We start from the raw sequence: 25,676 nt of genomic DNA, 5'->3' as shown, positions 1-25,676 counted from the left end.
GGAATAGATTTTTAACCTTCTTTTTCATTTAATCCTTGTTCTCCCACTTGAGCTTATAATTTAAGACAAGATATTTCACTAAATATAAGAAATATATAGTTGTTAGAAATAAAGCTATAAATCTTTAAAATTAAATATCTTTCTGTCTCAGCCAAATGATGATATTTAGGAAGGCTAGAAAAATTTATATCTTGGCTCCTGTTCTACTTCATTATAAAATTTTAGTCAGTTCTCAAAGAGAATCATGAAAGAGGGGACCTTTGTGTTTAACTAGATCGGAAAAGGAATAAACAAATATGCAAACATGATAAAATAGAATGTGAATAATGTATATTCAGGTACAAAACAAGCAGAATACCTCACAGCTGTATAAGCATACTGATTTAAGTTCAAATCACCCGTTGCCCAAAACACAGAGGCATTGAGATGATGGAATAAATCATTTGTCATTCAAAAAGTCAACAAAATTAAGTCTCTCTCCCCTTGTTACCTTCCAGTTGTAAATAGTCCCTTATAGAGAACTAGAATGGCAGAACAATTTTGGAAAAGCTAGCTATGCTATCTAGTGAATCCAACAATCAACTTGTAATATAAATTAGTAAATATTATGGCATAGGGAGAGAGATAAACTAAACTGATTCATGAAATAACGAAATTATGAATTGAAAGCATATACCTCAATTTAGAGAATTTAGAGAGATTCTCTCGAAGGAAAACTAACAGACAATTGTCTTTATCTAAAGTTAAGGTACATGGAATTAACCTTACAAATTAAAAAGTTAAAGTGATCTTGCAAGAATGCTTTTATATCTTTGATAGTAAACTCTTTTCAGAGAAATTTTAAGCAAAGATTTTTTTCTAATTCAACCACTTCTTTTTCTCTTCTACCTTTATCCTGTTATATAATTCTCTTCCCCTTTTCTCCTTTCAGTCAAGTTGGTTTCCCCCCCTTCCTCTCTCGTCCTTCAACTAGTTCTTATTCCTTCCTTTAAAATTTCCATTTTGTGTGTGCCTTAAAATTTTTTTTTTCTTTCACTCTTTTCAATATCCATCCTGTGGAATGGGACCAGATGCAGATTTCTCAAAAAGCCTCGAGATGGATTAGGTCAAGCCCTAGGAAGTGCTGCAGGAAGTTGCAGGAAGTCACATGATCCCTATTCCCATAGATCCCTATGCCATTCCCAGATCCTGTAGGGCAGGAAAGGTCAGACTCTCGGTCTAAGCTTCAGGAAGTGACCCGATCCACAGGAAATAGACAACATCGCTGACCACTGGTCATCAATTTTTCGTTCATCCAATGAAAAGACTTGGGTCTTTTGCTATTTAGCCAAATCTACTGTTTCCAACTTGCTGGGTGTCAGGCCCCACGCCGAGAGAAGGGAGCAGAGAGGCTCTGGGTCTCTAAGCTGGTGTGCTCCGGCTTCTCCTGGAAAGGACCAAATAGATGCTTCCTCTTTGTGTCTGAAGATGCCTCTGAGAAGTCATTTGGGTAAGAGGGTCTAGCACCCATCCCACACACCCGTCTGACTTACTTAGACAAGACCTTCAGTCTCTGATTCATCATCTCTATAAGTACTTGATCTCTCCTTTCTCTAATTCACATTCACTCAATCAAAGCTTCCAAGGCATTTTTGCTACACTCTGTCCTCCTGGCAGTTTCTTCCACTTCCTTGTAAGCCCTTGTACCCCAGGGGTTCCCCTTTTTCTATTTTGCATTATTCCCAGAACAATACCAATTAAGTCAAGTGTCAGAGAGGACACTTTTCATGGTAGACCTCTCTGCCACCAAAGTCCCTGATTATGCCGCCCATCATTAAGCTATACTCTTCCCCAATTTCTTTTCCTCCACATATTTCAGTATCTCCCCTTTATATCCATGCATTTCTGCTCCTACAAGTGGTCAACTGCCCCTCTCTGAAAATAGGCCAACTGGACTTTTCAAGCTTCAAATTTCTCAGACGACACTCACCACAAAATCCTCAATTCCCTTCACAGACCATTTCTCTTTACCTATAGAAGTATTCATTATTTGAATCTTTTCCCACCACCTTTCAAAGGAAGGCTGCCTTCCTTTTCTCCCTTTTTTAATCTTTCCAAATTCTTCACCCATTTTCCTATAGGCTTTTCTCTTACTGAAAACCATGGGGATCACATTCCTCTTGTCACTAGCCCTCAGCTTGATCTAAGCATATCATGCATTCCTCCCTATTCTCCTTTATTCCACATCTATTTTGGTTTTATGTTTTTAATATAAATTAAATTCTGTGCACCATTCTTTTTAATAATTTTTTTTGGAATCATTAACATCTATTGCTAATTAAAAATTATATCCATATTCTGACCTAACAAAAATGCTTAGAATTTCCTCATTGAATTTTAGAATACTGACCATAATATTAGCAAAAGATCACAGATCAACTTCTGCCTCTACTATTTACTAGTTGTGTAGCATAATAACACTAAGACAGTAATATTTGTAACACCTAAATAACAGAGTTGTTATTGAATAAATCATGTTAACATGTAAAGTACTTTGTAAGCCTTAAAGCATTATGCAAAAGTCAATTATTATTATTTAGCTTTCTTGGCTATTATATAATATTATTATATGTAAATAATTTGAGAATTGATTAAAAGCGGGGAAACTTAAATGTAAAGGTTCTTTTTGACTAAGATCTTGTTGAATGGAGTCATCAGAGGAATTATCTGACCCTGATCTTAAGGTAGAGCAGGTGGGTTTGAACCAGTTGCAGCCAGTCTTGTGTTCTCTGAAAAGCCTTTCATTGCTACACCTGCATTTTACTGTTCTGCACATATATCACTACTCCCTGAGTCTCCCCCACCCTCCACCTTCTCTATGGACTGTCAGCCATTATGCAAAACAACTTATGTAGCAGCTTCTCAAGACTATCTCTTATATGAGATGCCCTTCTGGTTCAAGTGTATGTAAACCCTGCCCCCTCCTCTTCCTCCCCGTCTTCTTTCCCTCCTACAATCTGAACTGCAAGTCCCTTACCTTAGCTAAAGATCTTTGCTATTGCCATCTATATTGTCTTTTATTTTGGGTTGATATTTTTATAGTCATTATAGTCTATATAGTCACATAGACAGTCTTTAGTCATAATGTGATATCACAATACTATAGAGCAATTTTATCTCACTTTTCCTTTTCTGCTTAGGCTCTGAAAAATGAGGTGACAGCTCTGAATTAAGAGGAAGAAAAGACAAACCACAAAGCTTTTCTTTACTTGGACAGCCTATGCAGAGAATATAATCAACCAACCAATCAACAGGTATTTATAAGGATCTACATTGTATGAGAATTGGTGATGAGTAGTTGAAATATAAATACCAAGAATGAAATAAGCCCTACATTCTCTAATGAGCATATATGTATATACTATGCACACCACAAATACAAATATATAAAAAATAATTAAATAGAAAGTATTGTAAGAAGGAAAGCACTAGAAGATGAAGGATCAGGAAAAGCTTTAAGCAAAAGATGGTTCTTGAAATACATCTTCAAGTAAGAAAGGAACTTTAAGATGCAGAGATAAAGAGAAAAATGCATCTGAGACACGGGACACAGTGCAAAAGCAGAGAGATGAAAAATAGAATAACATGTCCAAGACACAGAAAGACAGTTTTCAGGATTTAAGGCTTTAGGAATAAGAAGTCCAATGAAGATGTAACAGTAGGTTTCTAAGGCTTTAAAATCTAAACAGATAGGTGATAAAGAGAATAGGGTTAAGAATAATGTGGAGATTTGACAGAATTAAGAAAGTTTGGAAGAGGGGAGGGTTGAGAGAAAGACAAATTCAGTTTTAGTTGCATATAGTTGTCATATTTCTAGGACATTCATTTTGATATGTCCAATAGGACTGCAATTCAGGAGAGATAATGGGACTAGATATACAGATGATCAACATGAGGGATCATCTACATAGAAATGATAATTAAACCAATGGGAGCTGATGAGGTTACCCAGAAGACAGAACTCAGAACAGAATAGTATTCAGGAAAGAGTTAGGAAGCATAATGTGGATAAACAGACTGATATACAAATGTAAGATGAATAAAAAAAAGGAAAAAAAGAAAAGAAAAAAAAACCAGTTATCAGGAAAACCCTGAGAGGAGAGAATATCACTTATAGTTTAGATAGAGAAAGAGTGGTTTAGCTAATAATAAGTATATAAGCCAGTCCTCAAGCCCCAAATAAGGCAATAGATTAGAACAAAACTTTTGGAGAAAGCTTCTACATATGACTTATAACTAAAAATCAAATAGATTTGATATACGAAGTGAGAAAAGTGACCAACTAAACCCTATATATTTATTTCCTTGAATAACTATTTTTAAAATAACTTTTGTATTTTAACTTGTTAAAGTTTAAGTAAGCTTTATTATTTTAACAAAAAATTAGACCTGTGACATGAATAAAAGTCATGGCTAAAAATCTATAAAACTTGAGCAGAAAAAAAACCCTTTTTCTTTTCAGGCAAAGGAAATGCATAACAGTTCAGACCACAGAGGCAATAAATGATAACAGCACACTAAAATGGCAGGGAGGGGAGGAGATATAAGCAAACTTTGTCTAGAAATAGCTTTAAAAAGTTAAAGTTAAAAAATAGCAAATCTGGACTGGGAGAGTTAGGAAACTTGGTTGTAATCTGAACTAAGCTATAAACTAACTTGGTTGTAATCTGAACTAAGCTATAAACTAGTTATGTAAACCTGAACAAAATATTTTTCCGGACTTCTCATCTGGAAAGTAAGTGGGATATATACATCTTTGAATCTATGATCCAAAGGTACTATACTGTATCTTTGATTCTACAATTCAATGACCAAAAGCAAAATTATCATTTCAAAATTAATCACTTCAAATAAGTTTAATATTGTGCTATACTAAAACTTTACTGGGGAAAAGAAGTAAATAAGAAGGGAATGGTGAAAGGTGAAGGGCAAAGGGACAAAGTTTATTGCACTGAGCCAGAGATGGTAAATTATTTATGTTAAAATTTAGCATGGGTTATATACTGTTGGCTATGCAAAATTAATTCTCTTTTTTAAAATCATGGCAATTAGGCTGGATCAAACTCATTATATATATAAATTATTAGATAGCAATAGAATTAGCATATTCAATAAACCTTTATAAAGTCATTATAAAAATGGAATGGGGGAAGGAAGAAAAAAAATTAATGAAAATGCTAAACTCACCTCTTGGCCAGATTTTCCTGAGTTCTCTGAATGTAAAGACTCAATCTCTCCTTCAATCATGGCAGCTTCTAGGCATTCATGAAGATCTTTAAAACCATTGACTTGAAGTGGATACTGACCAAACATTTCTGTATTTTCAAATTTTTTACCTTGAGAAGAAAAGAAATTTAATTAAATTCATGTTTCTAGATTTGATCTCTCAGCTTCTATATAATAATATGTTATATGTTGTTTAATGAATACTCCTTAAAAATAATTTTTCTATATATCACATGGTACCTTACAATTAATGGAACAAAAATTATCTAATATTAGATTACATCTTGTGAAAAACTGTTTTGTTCCTTATGTTTGTTCTAACATAAGAATACATGTAATATAAGAATCCAAAGCCTAGGCACTTGGTATAGAAGACTGCATCCTGCTTCAACACTACCAAAAATCCAAGGGCTAGGTCAAGTAGTACCTGGCTTAGTATTTATTAGTACTTATGGTTTCCTCTTTGTCAATATGAAAATTGATGGCTCTTCAACCACAGATGTTCTGTCCTCCTTAGGAACAAACCCAAAGAAACTCAACAAAGAACAGCAGAGCAATGCAAATCCAGATTAGAGATTCCTTCCTCTCAATTGACACTGACAATATATATATATATTTATTTTTTTTTATGTCAGTTGCAGATATCCATATAATTAGCAATAATTACTTATCTGAGAGCCAAGATAGGAGAGTAAAATCAAGAAGTAGCTCAAGCTCTCCCAATTTCCTTCAAATATCACATGAACCTCTAAACCTCTAAACAGAGTCTGATGGAATGAAATCATTCTCCAAATCAAGACGACATAGTCTCACTGGGGTTCAGTGTCTGGGAAAGTGAGTGGGAGGGTCTTAAGTATAGCAGCCTGGCACTCAAGATCCTCAGTCCTAGCTTAGTAAATAGTAGCAGAGCAGACCAGTAGGGCAGTCTCCTGTCCTAGAACAGAAGATAAATTGCTAACCTGGGAACCATACAACTATAGGTAAAAGTAGAACAGGCTACCTCTGCTGTGAACAAGACACCAAACACAAAGGAGCCCCTATGGTCAAAGATGCACAAGAAGCTTGGGACAGTGCCACTTCTGCTCTAGAAGCAGAGCTTAACTTTAAGTCACAAAATAAGGGGGAAAAAAGGAAGAAAGAAAATAAGGAAGAAATAAAAAAGAATTTTGGCTATTGTGGTTACAGAGGGAAGACCAAAACACTAACTCAAAAGACAAAAAAATGCCCACATGTGAAACTTCAAAGGGGGATATGACTTGGTCTCAAACTCGGAGAGCTTTCTGGAAAGAGCTCATACAGAATTTTCGAAGTTAAATAAGAAAGGAGGTAGAAGAAAAAATGGGAGAAAAAATGAAAGGTATGCAAAAGGTTCAAGTCAACAGTTTGGAAAAGGAATACAGTTCCTAAAAAACACAACTGATCAAAATGCAAAGGAAAAAAAACACCAAAGAAATCAATTCCTTAAAAAAATACAATTGGTCAAATCAAAAAGAAAAAAATAAAAACCCACTGAAGAAAACAAAATCTTTAAAAGTGAATTAATCAGACTGAAAATGAGATACAGTAGCTAACTGAAGAAAACCATACATTAAAAACTACAACTGGGCAAATGGAAGCTAACGTTACTCATGAGATTTTAAAAATTAAACAAACATGAAATGAACAAGAATGAAAAAATAGAAGCAAATATAAAATACCTTATTGGAAAAACAACTAACCTGGAAAATAGATCTAGTAGAGACAATTTAAAAATTATTGGACTACTGGAAAACCATGATCAGAAAAAGAGCCTGGACAGCACTCTTCAAGAAATCATCAAGGAAAACTGTCCAGAATTAGAAGGGAAAATAGTCACTGAAAGAATCAATTAATCACTTCCTCACATGCCATCAATGAACTTTCTAAGAAAAACTCTCCAGGGCCTTTTCAGGATTTATAAGTAAATTCTATATAATATGTAAAGAACAATTAATTTCAATCGAATACTGATGTAAAAATTTTAAATAAAATTTACCAAAGAGATTACAGCAACTTATCACCAGGATAATACACTATGAGCAAGTGACATTTATACTAGGAATACAGGGCTGTTATAATATTATGAAAACTATCAATATAATTGATAATATCAATAATAAAATTAACAGGAATCATATGATATCAATAAATGCACAAAAAGTTTTTGACAAAATACAGCAGCCATTACTATTAAAAACACTAGAGAACATAGGAAATAAATGGAGTTTTCTTTAAAATAATAAATAGCACCTATCTAAAACCATTGGCAAGCATTATATGTAATATGGAGAAGCTAAGAGCATTCCCAATAAGCTTAGGGATGAAATAAGGGTGCCCATTATCACCACTAATATTCAGTATTGTACTAGAAGGCTTTAGCAATAAAAAAAGAAAAAGAAAATGAAGAAATTAGAATAGACAAGGAAAATATAAAATTATCACACTTTTCAGATAATATGATGGTACGCTTAAGAAAATCCTACAGAATCAACTAAAAAACTACTTTAAACCATTTTCACAAATTTAGCAAAATTACAAGATATAAAATTAATCCACATAAGTCATCAGCATTTCTATGTATTATTGATTAAATCCCGCAAACAAGAGAAAGTTCATTTTAAAATAACTGTAGACAAAATAAAATATATGGGAGTCTACCTGCCAAGACAAAGTCAGGAACTATGTGAACACAATTACAAACATTTTTCACACAAATAAAATCAGATCTAAACAACTGGAAAAATATCAATTACTCATGGGTAGCCTGAACAAATATAAAAAAAATGACAATTCTACGTAAAATAGTCTACTTATTCAATGTCACACTAATCAACTACCAAAAATCATTTTATAAAGCTAGAAAACAATTATATTTGGAAATTTATTTGGAAAAAAAGGTCAAGAATATCAAGAGAATTAGTATATATAAAAAAAAAAAATCCAGAGGATAGTGGCCTAACAGTATCAGACCTAAAATTTTATTATAAAGCTTCAGTCATCAAAATCATCTGAGACTGGCTAAGAAATTGAGTGGTAGGATCAACGACTATAGTCATACAGAGTCGCAAATAGTGGGACTCTGGCTAAGGCATAAGAGTCTCTTGCTTTCCTCACTCTTCCACTAAGACCAAGGCTGGTCCTGAGATCCTCCAGAGAGCTAGTCTGGACGGCATAGTTTGGCACCCAATTTGGGGGGGCCTCTGGAAAGCTCAGTACATTTTGGCGCCTGAACAGGGACATCTAGAGGGACATTATAATAGTAATGTACTGTTTGGCAGACCCAAAAGATTCTACCTTTGGGATAAAAATTCAATATCTCACAAAATTTGTTGGGATAACTGGAAAAAAGTATTTCAGAAAGTAGCCATAGACCAACATCTATGTCTATGATTTAGATATAAAGGGTGGTATTATAAGCATATTAGAAGAGCAGGGGGTAGTTTACCTATCAGATCTTTGGAGAAGGGAGGACTCAATGACCAAAGAAGAACTAAAGAACATTTTAAAATGATTGAAAATTTAAATTGAAAAGATTCTGCACAAATAACATTAACATAGTCAAAAGTAGAAGAGAAGCAGAAAGCTCTAAATAATTTTAATATCCAGTGTGCATGATAAAGGCTTTATTTCTAAAATATAGAGAACTAAGCCATATTATAAGCTTTCAAGTCATTCCTCAATCGATAAATGGTCAAATGATATAAACAAAGACTTCTCAGATTAAGAAATTAAAGCCATCTATAGTCATAGGGAAAAAAAATGTTCTAAAGCATTACTGGTTAGAGAAATGCAAGTTAAAACAACTTTGAGGTACTATTTCACAATTATCAGATGGGCTAAGAGAACAGGAAAAAATAATGAAAAAAATTTTGGGGGGTGTGGGAAAACTGGAATACTTGATGCATCACTGGTAGAATTACAAACTGATCCAACCATTCTGAAGAGCAATTTGGAACTATGCTCATAGGGTCATAAAACTATGCATATCCTTTGATTCAGCAGTGCCACATGATTTCAAAGAAATCATGAAAGAGGAAAAAAGACCTACATGTGTAAAAATATTTAAAGCACCTCTTTTTATAGTGACACGGAATTGGAAAATGAGTGGATGTCCATTAATTGGGGAATAGGTGAATAAGTTATAGTATACGAAAGTAATGGAATATTATTGTTCTATTAAAAAAATGAACAGGTTGCTTTGAATTAACATGACTTGATGGTGAATGAAGCAAGCTAAACTACCAAATCACTGTAAACTGCAACAGCAAGATTGTGTGACTATTACCTATGACAGACTTCTCAGCAATTCAATGATCCAAGACAAATCTAATTTTTTTTAAAGCTTGACTTCAAAAACAAAAACATTACAACATAGTATTCCTATCCAAAAAACAAAACAAAAACCCATGATCAAGTTGGTTTTAATACCAGGAAAAGAAGGATGTTCAAAATTTGGAAAACAGTAAGAATAAAAAACCAAACCATGGAAAAAAAAGACTTTTAATTAAGTAATACTCATTTATGCTAAAAAATATTATAAAACACAGGTGGAAAAGGACATTTAGTGAACAGTGTACAGTATCAATTTAAATCAAAACCTAGCATCTGTAATGGGGAAACACTAGAAGCAAATCCAACAAATACAAGAATGAAAACAAGTCTACCTCTTTTCACCATTGTTATTTGAGACAGCATTAGAAATACTAATAACAGAAATAATGTAACAGAATGAAATTAGAATCACAAAAATCAGCAGAGGGGACAAAACTTTTTATTATTGATGTTTTACAAAAATCTTAGGGAGTCAGCAAAAACAAACAAACAACAAAACACACAACTGAACAATGAGACAATTGAGAATATGATAAACAGGAAAATGAAGAGCACGTATAGTACAGAAAAAGCAATACCCAAGAAGCAATAATAGAAAGAGAAGTCCCATTGAGAACAACTACAAAATGCTTAAGATAAGAGATCAATCTATTTGATATACCTAAGTAGAAAAAAAATATCAAATGTACTTTATATAAAAATAATGACAACTAAAATGTTCAATGCTGACAAAGTCAATAAAAGAAAATTTGTAGATTTCATGCTATAACAATAAGATTTAAAAGGGCAGATTTTAGAGATATAAATAAAAAGATTAATTCAGATGAACAAAAGATTGAAATACTAACATAACTAATTTTATAAGGAGGATTAAAAAGAGAAGAAAATGATTAGACCTCAAACTATATTATAAAACTAATTATCACTAGTGGGGGCAAGAGTTAAAAATCATGAAAGCTATTGAATGTTAAAATGGAATAGTTTAAACAAGGAAGATTTGGATTCAGTTTAATGTAATAAAGCAAATGTTTGATAAAATCCAAAACATAAGTTGTCCAGGAATGAATTTTCTATCAGAAGTGGGAGAAAAATTTAAAAAGTAGTCTTTAGACAAAGATTTATATACCACACAAATTTAAAATAAATGTATGGCGGGAATATTAAGATTATATCAAAATAATTTACAGAATCAGTTCAGGCATCTTTCATAGCTATGCTTAGAGACAACCAAGAAAGGAATAGAGACAATTACAAAAGATAAAATAGAAAAATTTAAATGCTAAATTTAAAAACTTTTGCAAACAAGAACATTAATGTATCCAGGACAGAAATTCTTAACATAGGGGATGAAGTCCATGAACTTAAAGAAATATATATTTTCTGAAAGCTGTATTTCAATATAGTTTCCTTTTGCAAAACTATTATTTTGTGCAAAACAATCAAACCATTGTTCTGAGCCGAAATGCTTTGGTTTCAAGTGGTTGCTAGAGGAATCAATGATAGAAAAAAAAAATTCCCAATCTAGGGTAAGAGAATAGGGAAAACAATCTTTCTATCAAATAACTAGATTTAGTTCTGATATTCAAGACTGACAAAAATAACAAAATTTTTTTTAGAATAAAAGCTATTCTGTAATGTCCGGACTAGCTAGCTCCCTGGAGGACCTCAGGATCAGTCAGAGGCAGGATTACTCAAAGTTCTTGGTCTTTAGAGGGATAAGTGAAGGAGGCAGGCAAGCTGTCACACAGCTTGCCAAAGATGTATCCTGGATTCTGAATTCCAGAGTCTCTAGCCTCTCCTCCTTGTCCTGCCACCAAGTGATTCTGACTTCTCTCCCCTAGCCCTCCAATCCTTGCCTATGATTATCTCACTACCAAAACATTCAGGAAGCACCAATGGTGAGGAGAGCATCACATCACCATCTCATCTAAATATATAGAGAGAGCCATTATTTCATATCAAATAGGTATTTAGCCTTCAGTGTTCTGCTGTCTGATTCAAGCATACCTTTTCAGAGTTTCAGCCCTCTACACTATTCCTCAAGAAACAAATTTCCAATGACATGAATTAATTGTTCAAAAAAGAATGATAAATTATTTAAAAAATATATGAATACTCTCATTAATGGTGGAAATAAAAATCAAATTATTATGAGATTTCACCTCACCTAACCAACTGGCACAGATAAATCAACATTAGGAAATCAGTGCTGGAATGTGTGAAGAAATGTGATTGACTTTTGAATAGTAAAAATAGCTTTTGATAAAATCAATAGGTAATTAGGTAGAGAAAGTAAAATGTTCATATATCCTTTCACACAAATAATCCACTGAGAGACAAGAGACATAAAGCCTAAAGATGTCAATTACAAAAGGAAAAAAAAAAGCCCTACATAAAGCAATTATGATGATCACTTTTTGTAGTAACAAAGAACCAGAAAATAAGTAGATGCCTGTTGAATAAGGAATGGTTAAGCAATTTGAAGTATATAAATGTAATGAAATATTACTCTGCTGAAGAGATGAATATAGGATGAACATACAAGAGTATGAAGAACATAGGAAAGTGCAAAATAACTATATGAACAGAAATAAAGTAAAATAATAAAAAAGAAAGAAAATAATACATATAAATACCCTACAATAATGCAAATAAAAAATCAGTAACAATTCTAAAAAGTTAAAATGACCAATCTTGGACCTAGTGTAAAAATATAAAAAGGCCATTTTCCCTATACTTCTTTGGACAGTGAAAGACATGGATCTGAAATACTGCACAGAACACCAGACTTTTTTGATATTTTAAATATGCTAAACAATTCCTCAACTAAACACTTCTTTTTATTCTTTGGTATTAGTGATGGCTCTCTGGAAATGAGGTATTTTAAAAAATGTAGGTAATGAAAAAACATTATCAGTTAAATTTATTTCTAAGAGAATATATATGTGTACATATATTCTCTCTCTGATATATATATATCTGCATGATATATTACAATTATATAACATATGCATCATATTTTATATAATATAGCATGTCAGATATATGGTATATATTTTATGTCATGTAATATAGTATATATTTTATATGTATATCACAGAGAATAAATACAAAATAAATAGAAAGGTAGTATAATAGAACCATTTAGGTGGTTTAAAAAATTAGAAACTAATATGTAAAAAAATGGAAGAGAGAGAGGGAGAGTGTTCTTTCAGATATGGTAGACAGCCAATGTAAAGGCACAGAGCTGAGTCGAGGAGATGTTATAGATGAAAAAGAGGGGAAAAAACCCTTAAAGTTAAAGGAGGGCAGTAAAGTATAATGAGGCTATAAAGACAGATGGAGGATCGGGTTGTAAAGATCCATAAAAATAAAAAAGAAATTTTTATATTTTATCCTGAACTAATTTGGGACCCACTAAAGATTACTGAATATGTAACTGATATAGATTAGTGTTTAAGCAAAATCCCATTAACAACTATATGGAAGATGGACTCCAAAAGAGCTTTATTACAAAAAGACTAAGTGATCACTGCAACATTTTAAGCAAGAGGTTGTTAAGGAGTTTTAAGGAGTCCTCTGAATTTGTCTTTTCACTTGTCATGTTTCAGAAACACAAGGGACCTGGAGTATGCAAAAGGTCCTGAATGTGTCAAAGATAACACTCTTTTCTCCCCCTTACCCCTTGCAAAGCTTTGTCAATTTGTTGTTTGTACCCAAAGCTGGATTCCCTGTGTGTCTCTGGAGTCAAAACAGGCACCAATCAGTCTGCACCAGATTGAGAAACTGTTTGTGCAGCTGGGACCCTTGTAAATACATAGACCATTGTATCTTCTTAGTCTAGCAGTTCCCAAGGGAAAAGAATGCTTTTTCTCTTAATTATTCACGATTTCTCCTCCCCCATCACTCCCATGTAGGTGAAAATGTCTTCTTCTCTTCCCCTTTGTCCTAATTTCATAAATATGTAAGCTTCTGTCTGTATTGTGAACTCTGAACTTAGGGTGCATATTCATTTCTCTTATAATAAATCTTGTTTTTCATATATGTTATGTGAACTTATGATTGCTTGCTGATACGGCCAATGTAGGTAGTGACTGTGTAGGTAGTAAAAAGAGGATGAATGACATAGATAGAAATGATAATATTTGGCAACTGATTCATTATGTGGGGTGAGAGAGAATGAAGAGTCAAGAGCAACTTAAAGATTAAGAATCTGAGAGACTAAGAGAATGGTAATGGCTTTAATAGGGAGAATTAGGAAAACTAGAAGAAAGGAATTTGGGGAAGAAAATAAATTCTATTTTGGACAAGGTGACATGGAGATGACTCTAGAACAGTCAGTCTAAAATTCTTACAAAGTAATTGGTAATGTGAGACTAGTGCTGAGAAGAAAGGCTAGTGCTGTATACAGAGATCTGTGATACTTCTATATAGAAATGATGATTAAATTCATAGAAACTGATGTAGTCACAAAGAATTTTGAGAAGCCTATTGAGACCTATTCCCCAGAGCCTTGGGGAATGCAAGAGGGAAAAATATTATTGAGTCAAAAAAAGAAAATTAGGAGTACTAACAAAGATATGAGGAGAACCAGCAATAAGCAATATTATGAGAATACAGAAAAGAATATCCAAGAAAACAGTAGGGTTAACTATGCCAGCAGAGAGATTAAGGATGAAGACTAAGACCACAATATGTGGCAATTAAGAAATCATTAGTCATTTGGTATAAAGATCAGGCTGAATTAAATGATTCCTTCAGAAGTTAGCAAACAATTGACGATGAAATATGAAAAAATGGGGGCAGCAAATATAGACAGATTTTTCAAGGAGTCTGGCTGAGACAAAGAAGGAAAAACATATGATAATAGATTGAGTTAGGATTCTCTGAAGATTGTTTAAGGGTGAGAGGTAGAATGATGAATTTGACAGAACACTAGTGAAGTCCTCAGCTGAGAGGGTCAGGGAGATGCAAATATGCTATAAAGGAGGGAAAAAAAGATTTGGAGTAGCATCAGAGACCAGGTAACAATTATGGAAGCAGAAAAGGATTTCTTAATAAATCTGGTCAATGGCTTGTGTACTCAGTCCACATAATTGTAGTTATTTTCTGTAGCCCTATCCCTTACATAAATAGAAGCTGAAGTTGACCAAGAGCTGGGAAGGACATGTACTAATAGGTTAACTATTGACATTGGGAAGGAAAATAAAAAAGGCAAGCAGTGTGGAAGGATTCGAGGCTAAAGTGAGAGAAAATAAATAGGTTTTGGAATATTTATTAATTTTGTGACCCTACACAAGTCACATAACTTCTTTTCCTCTATTTTCTCACTTGTATAATTCTGAGAAGAAGAAATAACATGTTAAGAATTTTACAAATTTTATGGTATTAAATAAGTACTAACTATTAATACATATTCACTAATAATCCTTGTAATATAACCTGTAAATTTCTGAACTAGATAAAATATTAGGAACTCTCTGAATTTTCTTTCTTTCATTTCAACTCTCATTTTCATTTCAACTTTCATTTCAACATGTACTTTGTATGATATGATAAAATGAAAAAGGCTTGGGAGTCAAGAGAACTGTGTTTAAAAAGGAGGTATTGTACTATGTTACAAAAATGTTTGTTTTATTCCATAAATTAAGAATAAAATAAAAAAAAAATAAACAGTGGGGCCTAAGTAGGCATGTCACTTGAAGAATTGTCAAAAAAGAGTAAGTTGAAGAGCAAGTCAAATCTGGGGGCAGCTAGATAGTGCAGTGAGTAAGAGGACAGACCAGAGAGTCAGGGTAGACCTGAATTCAAGTCCAGCTCCAGACACTTAACACTTCCTAGTTGTGTGACCCTGGACAAGTCACTTAATCCCAACTGTCTTACCCCATCCCAAAAAAATGAAAGGAAAAAAAAAATAAGTCAAATCAAATATAAGCTTATTATATGCAATAAAATGCTATACTGCCAAAAATATATATGTATATTAAAAACTATATAAAACTATACCTTCAAGCACTCCCACTGCTAGGAACCTTCCATAGAACAATTCTAGCATTGGGTTCTTTGGTTTCTCTCCATCCCTGAAAAATATTTTTTAATATGTAAATATAGTTACAACCTTTGGATTTTACATAGTAACCTATGCTATGACTAATGCATAATGAAAATAGATTTTTCTGATACAGGGTATTTTTTAAATCTCATATTTTAGATCAAGAGTTTTTAAGCTAGAATCCATGACTTTAAAAAAAAATACATATTTTGATAAATGGACTTAAATATAATGACTTTTCTTAGTTCTAATTCTATGAATTTTATTTTATTTATTTAAAAATATTCTTATGAGAAGAAATCACAGATTTTACTGGTCTGACAAAGAGATTTATGTATGACACAAAAAAGGTTAAGAATTCCCATTTTTTAGACTATAGCACTAACATATTTGACTAGTTTTATAATTAGATCCATTTGATCAGAAGAAATGATCACAATTCTTTCACATTTTTTAGGCTTTTTGTATTATTCAGTACTACTTATCTAGCTAATTTTACCTCATATGAGCAGGTTATTCACTTTTAATTAAATGAAGTTATTTATTAAACATTGTTTAATAACTACTGTGGTATAAAAAGCATTTTCAACTTTTTAGTTAAATTTTACCTAACCTAATGTTATTAAATTCAGAAAAATCTTTAGCTAAGTGCCAACAACAAATATGAATGGCCATGCCCAGTAGCTCTTACAAATATTTATTTAATAACAATTTCCATCTTATGAAAGGTAAAACAAATTTATTTATTCTTCACATTAAGGACATATGTTTAAGAATTACATTTCTTGTTCATAAATGTAATCAAAACTATTGATAAGAAAATTAAGTTTTTTAACAATATATAACTGGAAAGATGGTCTGAATCTACGATTTTATCATTTCAGAGAAGTTTTTGGTATGGAAACTATCTCTATTGACATGGGTCAGTAATTCATCTATAATTCATACTCTTAAGAGGTTTACCTGGGGCACTACCAGTTTAAATGACTTGTTAGTTAATAAATCAAAAGTCAGCCCTCTGTCTGTAGATAGAGTATTACATTAAATTTTCAATTATGTGATAAGTCTGTTAATTTTAGATACTGTACTTTCCAAATCTTTATTAGTCTTAATGGTGCATTGCTTGAGAGACTATAAAATATACATGAATCCTGAATTACAAAGCACCACATCTACATTATATTTCCTTTAAAGAAAAATAGAACTAAAGACAATATAAAACAAACACCAATTTCATGAGGAAACTTACCTTTCCTCTTCAGCTTTCATTTGGAAGGCATCTTCTAACCAATCTAATAATTTGTGTGTGAACTCACTCACATCTTGCTGTGTTTTAAAAAAAGAATGATTATAATATTTTTCCTTCTAAGTTTTTTAAAATATCACATTCTAAAAGTAACTTCTGTAAAGTTTCCAAATACTATGTTCAAGAAAATTGAACGTTAAATAATACAAATGTTGGAAATTGAACAATACAAATATGTGACAAATGATTTTATATGAAAACTAAATAATATGTTGAAAATACCCACTCTATAAACAAATGCTTTATATTAAGAAAATCTCAAAAGCCTTAACTTCAAAAATCGTTAAAATGATTCCACAAATAATATAAGCAAAATGTTTAAATTTTTTTTTTATCAAATTATACTTGGATTTTTCTAAACATGTGTATGCTTTGGTATATGTAACAATAAATTATTCAACAAAACAAAAATTCTACAAGCTACTTTCATCTCCTAAGTGAAATGAGTTAAAATTTATGGGAAAACTTTCTATACATAGGGTTATATTAAATCTAGTAGTAAATTTAGAATACAAGGAAAGTAGAAAGGACTGAAGACTTCTTATCATAATACTTTTATACCTCAGTAATTTTTGAGGTTAGGAAGGTCATTAACATTTAATTAAAGCCACTAATTATTTTGCTTTTTTTCCCCTAACGACAACTTGGGTAAGTTTACAAAACTAACTAATTGCTATTTACTAGAATGATTTTTATTCCTCAAAAATTGGTTCTTCTAGATCAGTAAAAGATATCTGTAATTCAAGGGGTTGGTATTAGAAACCTAGTGAAATAGAAGAGGGGCCAAATAGTCATGTAATTTCCTAAATAAATCTATATGGAAAAATATTCTGCAAAACCTGAGGGGTAGAGTTGGGGGTAGGGGAAAATCATATAAAAGAGGGATATTTCTTTTTGTAGGAAGACCTAATTTTTTTCCCCAGAGGCAATTGGGGTTAAGTGACTTGCCCAGGGTCACATAGCCAGAAAGTGTTAAGTGTCAGAGGGCACATTTGAATTCAGGTCCTCTTGACTTCTGGGCTGGTCAGTGCTCTATCCACTGTGCTACCAACTGCCCCCAGGCTCTTTTAATTTATGTTTTTTAGAGACAAGAAATAGAAAAATAAAAATACTAGTAATCTTTTGCTCTGCTGATTGATAGCCATATCATTAGTGTCTAAATTTTTAAACTCTTGCTCCGCTTCTCTGAGGATGATTCTACCCTGAGGCCTATTTGATGATTAAGTTCCTGTTGGGGGAGAAGAGGATGACAGGTATATGATATGAGCAGCCCCACCCATGTTGCTCACTCTCTGGCAGACTCTACCTCCACATTGACTCTCTCCCACCTAGTGCTTACTTAGGTTGGATTTCCTCCATTAGAATATAAACTTCTAGAGAACAGAAGTTGCTTTGCTTCTCGTTTTTGTATCCCCAATTATTAGCACAATACATACATATTTTTTAATTTAAATAATAATTAAATTGATATCGGGTATCAAAGGATCTTATGTAACTTTTCCCAGCTCTCTCTCTGTGTGTGTGTGTGCGTGTGTGTGTGTGTGAACACCAAAGACTGCATATGTTTTGTGTGGATGTGCCTATTTATGTGAGAGACAAGTCAAGTCAAGAGGTATTCATTATGCTTTTTACTACATGTCAGGCATTGTGCTAAGTCCTCGGATATAAAGCAAAGCAAAAAAAGTCTGCAATCTAGGTTTTTAGAGTCTAATCAGATTAAATGTAGAGTCATAAATGAATTCCCTTTAAAAGCTACCTGTTGTGAGCCATTCGATTTGAAAGCATCTTTAAGAATATCAACTGCTCTTGAAGGATCAACATATTTTCTTTTAGAACCAACAAGAAGTGCAAACAGATGCCGCAGCTCACGCATAAAAGGCAAATTCCGATGTTCCTAAATTTCAAAAATAAAAAAGATTAATAAAAATTGTGTTCTCAGGAGATAATCATCTTGAAAGAATAAGAATACATTTGCAAAATTAAGTGGGTAAAATTGTCAGTCAACTATCTGTCATATGCAAATAAGGAAAAGCAGGACAAGGAACATTTAGGGCATCCAAGAAAAATTCATATAGATCAAACATGTAATTGCCATTATTGTCAGAAATTGAGTGCTTTCTCCTACATGAAGGATACTAACTTATACATATACCCTTCCTTGATTCCCAATTCTCCTACTTCCAAATCTTTCCTGACTTTTCTTAATTTTTTGAATCTTTCCTATACTTTTTTGAGGGGGAAGGGAGACTTTAATTTGTGGGCATAGGGAATTTGAGAGAAAAAAAAGAATTAACAACTCCTAAACATCAGTATATGTGCTAAAATTTGTATTGTACTTTACATTATAAGTTTTTGTGCATTACTGTTTATCTCACACATTAAACTGTAGTTTTATTTATAAGAACTAAAAAAAAAAAAGAACTATGTATTCTTTATAACTATGTATCCTTTTACAACCCTTGTTTCTATATTAGACAGATTTTAATAATGTGTATTTCACTAGTGTGAAACGTGTAAAGGCTGACATGAATGGCAATCCATAACCATCTTAGCAGACAATCATGAACTACTATAGCTAAACATTTCACCACCTGGTAATTATCTTTGTGTTTTGGTAATGGTTTATATATATATAATAGGTACTTTAAAATTCTTAACTGACTGAACTGAATCATCACACTGTTGTTCAAGCTATTTCCCCACCCTATTATATTGCATCTTCCCTATTTCTTTCTGCCTAACCAAACTCTTAGACAATTAAATGAAATGGAATTTTTTTAAATTCAAGGTTCTAAAATCTTATAAGTGATATTATTGCTACCACTTATGACTAAAGTACAAAACTATAAATGTGCTTAAAGTTATAAGGAGGAGGGATAGAAGATTGGCCTTAGAATCAGGAATGCCTGTTTCTTTCATATGGTAGCTGTGTGTTCTTGAGGAATACACATGATCTCTTGTTCTAGAAGTTAGTAATAGAAGGGTTGGCAATCTGTAGCAATGGAAGTTTTTATACTGACAGTGGCCCATATTTGAAAAAGACTTGGCACAAAAAATATCCTCATATTCCCTGGTCTATTTTGTATAAAGGAACTGGAAAGGGGCATTGATTTTCTCCAGAATTGGATCATAAGGATCATAAATTTAAGGCTAGACAGGACCACAGAGACCTTTGAGTTCATAACACTTAATTTCTACAAATAAGGAAATTAAGGCATAGAATGAATAAGTACCTTGCCATGGAGTATCTTTAGTTTTCACCAAACTAATCATAGCAGAATCCAAATGTCCCTGGCACTTGTTTGCATAAATAAAGTTATACATAATTCATTTTATAATTTATATAATTGAAATCAATCCTTGGCACTTCTGTATTACTCAAAATATTTTATGACAGGGAATTCCAATTCTAATTCTTCAAGGAGAAAAATCTTATTTAAATAATCAACTGTGCCTACTAGCTAAAATTATCTGAGAAAATGTTCTTTAGCTTTTATATCTAAAATTTGTAGAATTTCTATTTGCCTTTTAAAGCTGATTATTTATTTTTTAACTGTGTCTCCATCATTTTGCAAGATAGTACAAAAGGCATCTTATATCTGGACTTTAAAGGTCTTAAATTACATGTATGCAAAGAAGCTTGGTCAAGGTTCATTATTCATTTTTATTATTTATTATTTTAATTATTTTATAATTAATTGTTTTAATCAGAAATTAATATACCAGTGCACAATCAATAATCACTACTATGTATCAAACTTAAATATTTGTTTCACAGTGTCTTATCTTACAGTTGTCAACACGCAATACTAAAATCACATGCTATATCCAATAAAACTTTTATAATATCAAGCACATATATGACACAAAAGCCATTCCTCAAGAATGTCAATGATCCTTATGCCTTTTTTAAGAACAAAATGTAGATATCTGTTAGCTAAAAAATTAATTTAATTTTTTTTAAAAGATACAGTTCAAAACCGTATACAATTTGTATTTCCAAATACAATTTGTAGGTTAGTAGTAAAGATGAAAAAAAGTTATTTTAAAAAAACTTAAAAATAGTCTTCTATATGATGAAAACTGTGCTTTAGTATCATCTAAGACTTCTAGACAGCTTGAAAGCCACAAACCTATATCATTTTTATGTTTCTTCAGGGCACAAGTTGGAATTTAGTGGACACAAAAACCACCAAAACACCAAAATATAAAATAAATTATGTTTTTAAGAGACAAAAAATGCCTCAATGGAGATGGACCAATAATGTCTCAGTCAAATATTTATGCTCAGTCAGATCACAGAATAGTAATGAATTAGAAGATAAAGATGTGACAGCAGCAGCTCAAACCCAAAAATGCTTTCAAATCCAAAAATGGAAAATGAAAAAGTAGACACTGATTATATCACCTTTTTTTAAAAATGTGATTGATACAAAAATCAGAAAAACAAGGCAAAAAGATCCCAGAAATAGCCCCCGGCAGCAAAAAACTTTCTCTGTTAAGTAAACAAAGATGCAACTAATTTAACTTAAAAGCCAACCTCCCATTATATCCCACCATATCTCAAATCTCGTGGGCATGTTCACAGCACTGACCATACATCTCAAGTCAGATCAATAAGCATTTATTAAAAGTATTATATAAATTCCAGACACTGTGTAAGATCTAGGAATACAAAGCAAGGGGGGGAGGGGGTGTTGGGGAAGTGTTAGGGGGGAAACAGAAAAGTGGAAGGAGTCCTCACTCTCAAAGAGCTCATAGTCTAAAAAGGGAGATATCCTATAAAGAACTTCAAACAAGATATATAAAGAATAAATTGCAGGGAAGGTACTAACATTATGGGAGACTGGACAAGATTTCTTATAGCAGGTAGTATCTTACTTGGGATTGGAAGGAAGTCAAGAGCCTGAGATGAAGGGAGAGCATTCCAGGCAAGGGGAACAGACAGAGAAAAGGAATGGAGTTGGGAATTTTTTTGTGAGGAAAAGCAAGAAGGCTTGTGACCCTGAATCTCTTGAGTATGTTATGGGGAGTAAGGAATAAAATTCAAAAAATAAGAGCCAAATTATGAAGGGTTTTAAAAATCCAACAAAGGATTTTATATTTGATCCTGCAGGTAAAAGAATCAATTATTTTACATGAGATGTGCCATAGTCAAATCTGCACTTTAAGGAGGTCAGTTTTGCAGCTAAGAGTATGGATAGGTGCAGTCAGACAATTAGGGAGCAGTGGGAACAACATCTCAAGAGAAGCTCTTTAGTTTGCTCCATCAACTCTTTAGCTTTGCATCTACTAGTGGATACCTTCTGTTATGATAGACTTTGTTGGAATTTTTGTGAATCGTGTTGGAAACAAATGGACACACAGGATAGCAAAGGAAAAAGGAAAGTCAGCTGTTTATTTTGCAAATCAGTTTAGAAAATTATTCCAACAGCTTAACCTCCTTTCCAATTCTTCATCCACTCCATTGTGGCCACAACTATGTATATAAAGTCTATACAAATAAGAAAGGAATTTGATTTCATTTAGTGATGATTGAAAATCTTATGACTGTAAGATACAAGTCTATCCATGCAAAAAATTGCAAAAAAAGTCTCAGCTTCTATGTATTACTCAACCTGTTCAGTCTTCTAATGAAAAGAAATTCAAAGCTAGCAAATTGACAATATTAAGATTAATATTTTATACAATGACTCTGGAATCTAGCTCATGAGTGAGAAATGACTACAAATGTATAGATAAGCATCAGGGGAAAGCATTTATATAATTTAATTTTACCTTTTGGTTTCTGGGTAAATCTTGAGCACTTGCAGGAGGATTGTAATTCAGTACTAATCTTCGAAATTCCAGAAGATTAAATAATGACTGAAAAGAAATGAGATTACACATTTTTAAGGGAGGAAAAATAAAACTACTAACATAAGTTAAAAATCAGAATTCATTCTTAATGATATGTTTTCTAATCAGACAGTCAACAAGTAAATATTAAGTACTGTGTTCTAGACAATTGTGCTAAAACACTGGAGACACAAAGGCAAAAAAACAAAACAAAACAAAAAAAAAAAACCTGTTCTCAAAAAGTTCAGTCTAATGGGGGAAACAAAGTGTATAAATATTTCAAACAAGTATATAAAGGATAAATTGGAGATAATACAAGAAGGAAAATACTAGAATTAATGAAAATTGTAAAATTCTTCTTATACAAGGTATAATTTTTCCTGTGACTTTCAAGATGAGCATATCCCTTCTAAACTCCCCAGCAAGCTGTTAACTCAAACTTTGAACCTGTTTGGAGGGTGTTAAGGGCCAAATACCTCCTAATGCCTTCCTTTATAAAGAACAGAAATTGGACTCTCAGATTACTCTATTTTGCTTCTGCTCCCCTATCTGGTTTTAACTCAGTGGAACAAAAAATAAGATGTCCACATACTGAATACACTCTGGTGCCTTTCCCCTTACCACCCAGCTTTTTTGCTTCCTTTTGTGCAGTAAGCTCCTTGAGGGCAGGGACTATTTTTCTTTTTAATTGTTTTACCAGTCCTCAGCTTAGTGCCTAACATGTATTTAATATTTATTGGATTGAAGTGACAGGGAAATTTCTTTTTAATCTTTCTGCAAAAAAGACTATTAGCATTCTTTTTAATAATCTTAACTGATAACAATATTTATTATTTTTTTACCACAAAAATATACAAAGCACTATACAAATTATACACAGGATCATATATAACTTAAATTTTTAAAAGGTACATATACATTATGCCAAAATACTCATATACCATCTGATATAACCATAGAAATACAGAACCAAGTAGCTTTTAGGTTAAAACTTCATTAATTTTTAACATATTTGTATTGAAGGACAGAATCTGTATTAATAAAAACTCTGATAAATAAAATTTTGAAAAGTGTTAAGTTCCTACTTTAAAAGTTCGTATGGTAACTAACTTAAAAAAGAAAAGGTTTACATTAACAATACAACTCTTCCTGGTTGAAAGGCAACGTATTCCTATAAGGGAAAATCATACTTGGAAAAAACCAAAGTTCACTGAGGGGATAAATAAGCATGCATATAAAGAAAGTATGTTAGATAAAAACCAACCAAAGAAACTGCTTTAACTATTAAGGCAAAATGGATTGTATATATGGACATTTCCTAAAAAAAATTTTTTTTTAATTATTTGAGGATAGATACTATTCAAGTAAAATCGCTGAGTAAATCATCTGACAAACTTTTTATTTACATTCTTTTACTTACTTTACATTCTTTTTCCTATCACTCAAACACTACAGGTTCAGTCTTGCCTCTATCTTTAGTCATATTATAAATACTTTGCATATCCTCTTTCATCATATGTCCCTGAAGCTTCCATATATTACAATCTTTACTTATTTCTTTTTATGATTCTTGGTGCGTTAAGACTACACTCTAGAGTTTAGTATTCAGTGAGCATTAAGGAATTATATCAGATTTCATTGAACTAGTCACTGAAGATAAAAAGATAAAAATGAAACTGTTCTTGCCTTTAAGGAGTTTACAAAAAAAAAAAATAAATAAATATAAAACATTGTCTTTTGTTTTGCCTTCTAGTCATTTTCTTTTTCTTTTATATGTCTAAGTCTCATACCTCTGGCCAGATTGTAAGCCTCAATTGTATGCTCAGAATTAATTGTAGTAGATTTCAGATATAACAAATACATAAAAATTTCTACTGGATATTAGTCAGTCAATAAGCATTTATGAAATGTTTATTATATGCTAAGGACTGTGTAAGCCCAAGAGTCCAAAAAAAAAAAAAGAAATGTAAAAGGCCCCACTTTGAACTCTGAAACATTTTTAAGTTTCCCTATTTTCCAGAAATGAAGCCCCCTTGAACAAACATAACACTAATCTTTTGTAACTGAATTCTACTAAACTCTCAGTGCCCCTTGAAGCCAGGCAGCTCTACCCAGTCTAACTTAGACAACTGGGTTTAGAAAGTGAGACCATCCTATCTTCATGGTATAGCAGATGCCAAGAAGGAACTCAGCCATGCTTCACTTTTTTTTGGCATCCTTCCATTTTCTTTGTAACCCAAATACCTAGAGGTTTGCCTGTACTGAGGATTCCTCTAGCTATATATAAAGAGTTTTGGCATGCATGTGCCTTTCTCTGGTAATAAATTGTTACTACTTATGCTATGTGAAGTTGTGACTTTCAGTTAAAAAAAGAAAAGGAAAAAATGTCTTGCCCTTACAGTATTACATTTTAATGAAGAAAACACAGAACAAAATAAATAAAAAACTATGTACTAACAAGATAACTGCAGGTAATTTAAGGGGTTGGGGAAGGCACTAGCATCAAGGGATTAGGAAAAATTTATTGCAGAAAGTGGGACATAGTAACTAAGACATGAAAGTTAAGTCTAGAGGGCAGGAGAAAGATTAGAGTTGGATAAATAAATCTTAAAATCATCTGCAGAGATTATAGTTGAATTCATGTAAGGTGATAAGATCAGTAAATGGAATAGTATAGAGCAGAAAAAGAAGAGGGCCAATATCATGATTAGCAGAGGCAATCTGGATAAAGATACAGCAAAGGAGAATGTATAGGAATAGTGAGACAAGGAGCAGGAGAACTCTGAGATGGAACAATGTCAAAGGCTAAAAGAGGTCAAGAAGGATGAGGATTGAGAAAAAATACTTATTTTATAATTAATAAAT

General features: G+C 32.3%; 1 protein-coding gene across 11 annotated transcripts in view; it reads right to left on the bottom strand.

The window, feature by feature from the left end:
- USP25 (ubiquitin specific peptidase 25) overlaps positions 1-25,676 on the bottom strand; it is a 183,872-nt gene that overhangs the window by 69,740 nt on the left and 88,456 nt on the right. For all 11 annotated transcript variants that reach the window (XM_031959178.1, XM_031959168.1, XM_031959170.1 and 8 more), the window contains 5 exons: positions 22,752-22,838; positions 18,730-18,867; positions 16,917-16,993; positions 15,622-15,695; positions 5,227-5,375 (listed from right to left, as the gene is read on the bottom strand). In XM_031959178.1, coding sequence (XP_031815038.1) covers positions 5,227-5,375; positions 15,622-15,695; positions 16,917-16,993; positions 18,730-18,867; positions 22,752-22,838 — 525 coding nt within the window. The remainder of the gene's footprint in view (positions 1-5,226; positions 5,376-15,621; positions 15,696-16,916; positions 16,994-18,729; positions 18,868-22,751; positions 22,839-25,676) is intronic.

The sequence above is a fragment of the Sarcophilus harrisii genome, chromosome 3 (assembly GCF_902635505.1).
Source record: "Sarcophilus harrisii chromosome 3, mSarHar1.11, whole genome shotgun sequence".
Classification (NCBI taxonomy): domain Eukaryota; kingdom Metazoa; phylum Chordata; class Mammalia; order Dasyuromorphia; family Dasyuridae; genus Sarcophilus; species Sarcophilus harrisii.
The sequence above is the reverse complement of the archived record's forward strand: the minus strand, read 5'-3'. Positions and strand labels throughout refer to the sequence as shown.